Source organism: Monoraphidium neglectum, assembly GCF_000611645.1.
Source record: "Monoraphidium neglectum strain SAG 48.87 unplaced genomic scaffold scaffold02749, whole genome shotgun sequence".
Classification (NCBI taxonomy): domain Eukaryota; kingdom Viridiplantae; phylum Chlorophyta; class Chlorophyceae; order Sphaeropleales; family Selenastraceae; genus Monoraphidium; species Monoraphidium neglectum.
The window spans coordinates 5,416-9,438 of record NW_014010879.1 but is presented as its reverse complement, the minus strand read 5'-3'; the positions used below and the strand labels follow the sequence as shown (position 1 = coordinate 9,438).

The window sequence follows — 4,023 nt, the reverse complement described above, 5'->3', positions numbered from 1 at the left end:
CCCCCCGCGCACCCCCGCCAGTGTAGTTGGCGAAGGCGGCCACGTCCCCCTCCTCCTCCACCAGGATTGCCACCGTCGCACCCACAGGGATGTCCTTGCTGCCTGCGGTGGGGCGGGGCCAGGCGCCGCGCCGCGCAAGCACCAGGGTTGCAGCTCCGTCTACCACCTACATGCGGGCTCGCCCTACGCGTGGCGGGACTCGCGTGTGCGCGTCGACGCTGCCCTAGTGGGCAGGCGCGGTCGCGGGGTCCGCCCCGTGTGCTTGTGGGTGTGCTCACCGTCGCCCTTGATGATTTTCGCGAGGAATCCCTCCTCCTGCGCCTCCCACTCGATGGTGGCCTTATCTGTCTCCACCTCCGCCAGCACGTCGCCGGGCGAGATCGACGCACCCTCCTTCTTCTTCCACACGGCGATGTTGCCCTGCTCGCACGCGGCGGCGGGACGCAGGTCAGGGCCCGCCGACGGAGGCGCCGGTGGAAGGGCGGGCCGGAGCGGCGTCGGCGTTGGAAGAATCGACTAGGGTTCCATGCATTTGGACGGCGGCGGTGGAGCGGCCCAAAGAGCTGCTGCCTGCGCTCCACGGTCCCCACCTGCGTCATGGTCGGTGACAACGACGGCATCTGCATCTCCGTGTGCGCCGGCACTGCAGGGGGATCCAGGGAACATGAGGTAGGTTAGCGCTGCCAACAACGTGCAGGAGCAGACAGTCCGTCGCCGGCACAGGCACGAATGACGCACAATGCTGCACGGATCAGCCCTAGCTGCCTGGTGGTGGCAATTACTTTTGCAACGGGCCACTCACAGTCTGCAAAGCTCCTGCGCTGCATGCCCCAGGCCGCTGAGAGCCCGGGTTGCACTGCTGGTGATCTAGCGTAGCACAGCCTGCGGGGGCATAGGGGCCATTAAAGCAATGCTCAGGTCCACTCATAACGCAGTTTCGTCGCCGAACTTCAAGCAAGCGACGTGGCGACAGGCCCACGCGGTCCTCCAGGCACCGCGCACCATGAAGCTCCAGTTGCTGCCGTACGAGCCTGGATGAGGCCCCTGTAGGCTAGGAGCCGCACGAGCGACCGCTGCCCTATCGTCATAGCGATCCGGAGTGCCCAACGCAGGCAGCACCGCGCTTACAACGCTTCCTAGAGCTGACACAGGCTTTCTAACATTTGTCCTGAAGCGGCAGATTTGGCACTCTCTCACAAGGGACAAACATGCACAAGCATGTGGGCATCCAGATCGGCGCACCCTGATTGCATTGACTGCGAGCCTGAGTTGATGTCGGTATGTGCTTGTACTGGCCTGTTTGAGTCGTTGAGGGCGAAATTTCTAGTGTAGTGAGGGTCCAGTGCGGGGCGATGAATAGTGATCTACAGGACTGGCTTGTCAACTAGGAGCGAGGCCAGGTTTGCTGTGCAACACCTGACGGGCTCTCAGGAAACGGTGGATGGTATCATGGCAGGTGTGTGAAGCTCCGACGCCCATGCGGCGCTGCACCATGGTCTGCCTGGGGCGTGGCGCTGCAGCGCTGTGGTGCGAACCGCTACGTGCTGCAGGAGCACGTCTGTTGTCCCACCATGGCCAACCCAACTCCCTGGTGTCCCAGGCCCACACGAAGACATCTGCGTGTTCGAGTTTGATGACAGCGATGCAGAGGAGGACCAGCAGCCAACGCCCAAGAGGCGCCGCCAGCGGCAGCCCCAGACGCTCATGGCAGCGCCCGCGCCGCAGCCCGCTGCAGGCGCTGTGGGTGCCGCCCCGCGGCGGCGCGTGCCGCAGCAGCTGCAGTGGCCGCCGCAGCCCACGCGCACCTCTGGAGGTGGCGGCGGCGGCGCCGCGGCGGGCGCGGCGCCCGTGGCGAAGCCGTTCGGGGTGGTGGCCACGGCCGCACTGCCTGCAGGGGCGCAGCTCGGCAGCGGCGGCGCACAAGCGGCGATGCTCGAAAACAACATTCAGATGATGAGAGAGTACGTGCAGAGGCTTGAGGAGCAGCGGCAAAAGCAGGCCGCGGAGGCCGCCGCTGCCAAGCAGGGCAAGGCCCCTGCCAGGCCGGGCCCCGCTGGCACCGGCGTCAAAACGGCAGCGGCGGCCAAGGGGCCTGTAAAGGCCGCAGGCCCGGCCGCACCGCTGGCCGCAAGTCAGAGCCCAGCAGCAGTCAAGGAGGCGGCGGCAGCGACGGCCACATCGTCTGGGGCTGCAAGCACACTTGTGAGGGCGGCCGCCGCCAAGCCGCAGCTCAAACGCGCAGGCTCTGCTGGCAAGACGGCCAGCCCAAGCGTCGGCGCGCCGGCCCTGAAGTCGCCGACCGCACGGCCGTCCGCGGCCGCCGCGCAGCTTCCTGCGTCCGGCCCCGCGTCCACCAAGGACTCTGGGGCGTCGGCGCGGCGCGCGGCGGCAGCGGCGACAAACCAGGCAAAGCTGCGCACGCGCGCCCGCGTCAGCAGCAGCCTGCCGCAGCCGGAGCTCGGGCAGGGGCTGCCGCAGGGGGCGCCACCGCCGCAGGGGGCGCGGCTCCCTCAGGCGCTCGGTCCTGCTGAGCAGCAGCAGCAGCAGCAGCAGCAGCAGCATCCTGCGCCGCAGCAGGCGCCGGAGGAGATGGGGGGCGTCGTGGGCGTCGAGAACGCGGCCGCGCAGCAGCAGCAGCAGCAGCAGCAGCAGCAGCAGCAGCAGGGGGAGCGAATTGAGGCGCCTGGAATCGCACAGCCCCCAGATGACACGCAGGACGCAATGGAGTACATCCTTGGCCCTCTGATAGAGGCCGGCGCGGCGGGCGCGGCGCCGCAGCCTCTGGGAGTGAGCATGCCGCCAGATGGCGGGGTGCTGGGTGGCGGCGAGGGGCAACAGCAGGTCCTGCAGGCGGGGGAGGCGCGAGTGCTGCTGCAGCAGCCAGATGGGGGCCAGCAGCAGCAGCAGCAGCAGCAGCAGCAGCAAATGCCGGCGTTGCAGGAGCACATGCCAGCTCCACTGCAGCAGGTGCTGGCGCCACGAGAGCAGGCGCTGGCGCCACCGGAGCATGCGCATGCGGCACTGCGCCCGGCACTGGGACCTGTGCTGCAGGCGCAGGCGCCATTGCAGCAGGCGCTGGCACCTCAGCAGCAGGCGCCTCCACTTCAGGAGGCGTTCGCATCACTGCAGCAGGCGTTTCTACCACTGCAGCAGGCGCTGGCACCTCAGCAGCAGGCGCTTCCAACTCAGGAGGCGCTGGCATCACTGCAGCAATCGTTGCTACGACTGCAGCAGGCGCTGCCCCCACTCGACCAGGCAGAGGCGACTCTGCGGCAGCTGGCACCTCTGCTGGGGGTGCAGTTGCCACCGAAGCAGGCGTATGCACCTCAGCAGCAGGCGCCTGAACTCCAGCAGGCGCTGGCACCTCAGCAGCAGGCGCTTCCAACTCAGGAGGCGCTGGCATCACTGCAGCAATCCTTGCTACGACTGCAGCAGGTGCTGCCGCCACCCGACCAGGCAGAGGCGACTCTGCGGCAGCTGGCACCTCTGCTGGGGGTGCAGTTGCCACCGCCGCAGGCGCATGCACCTCAGCAGCAGGCTCCTGAGCTCCAGCAGGCGCTGGCACCTCAGCAGCAGGTGCCTCTATTGCAGCAGGCGCTGGCACCACCGCAGCAGGCGCCTGCGCCACTGCAGCAGGCGCACCCACCTCAGCTGCAGGCACCCCAACACCAGCAAGTGGTGGTGGCAGCCACACCGGCCCAGCAGCGTTTGCCGCCACTGCCAGCCCCGCTGCCCGCACTCTCCCTCCCGCCAGGCGCCGAGGCGGTGGTCGCGGCGCTGGGCGCCGAGCAGCAGGCGCGAGCGGCGCGGCTGCTCGCGCAGCAGCAGCGGCACCTGATAAGGGAGCAGCTGCTCCTAGAGGAGTTTGACCTGCTGCGCCGTGGGTGGGTGGAGACCGACTCCGCGCTGCAGCAGCTGCTCGGCGGCGCCGCGGCGGCCCCCGTCGCGCTGCTGCCGGTGCCGCCGCTGCTGCTGCTGCCGCCGCTGCCGGTGCTGCCGCCGCTCCCCACGGCGGTCGTCGCG

General features: G+C 68.8%; 2 protein-coding genes across 2 annotated transcripts; one reads left to right on the top strand and one right to left on the bottom strand.

The window, feature by feature from the left end:
- Positions 1 to 278: 278 nt before the first annotated feature.
- On the bottom strand, positions 279 to 827 carry MNEG_11453 (pyruvate dehydrogenase E2 component (dihydrolipoamide acetyltransferase); the record flags this gene model as incomplete). The annotated part of the gene is made up of 3 exons (XM_014040077.1): positions 279 to 420; positions 591 to 643; positions 803 to 827. Coding segments are annotated over 3 exons (220 nt in total), but the record flags the coding sequence as incomplete, so codon positions are not given.
- A 622-nt stretch (positions 828 to 1,449) lies between these two features.
- On the top strand, positions 1,450 to 3,838 carry MNEG_11452 (hypothetical protein; the record flags this gene model as incomplete). The annotated part of the gene is made up of 3 exons (XM_014040076.1): positions 1,450 to 1,456; positions 1,601 to 2,787; positions 3,755 to 3,838. The coding sequence occupies 3 exons, from the start codon at positions 1,450 to 1,452 to the stop codon at positions 3,836 to 3,838; spliced, it is 1,278 nt and encodes a 425-aa protein (XP_013895530.1).
- Positions 3,839 to 4,023: the final 185 nt, after the last annotated feature.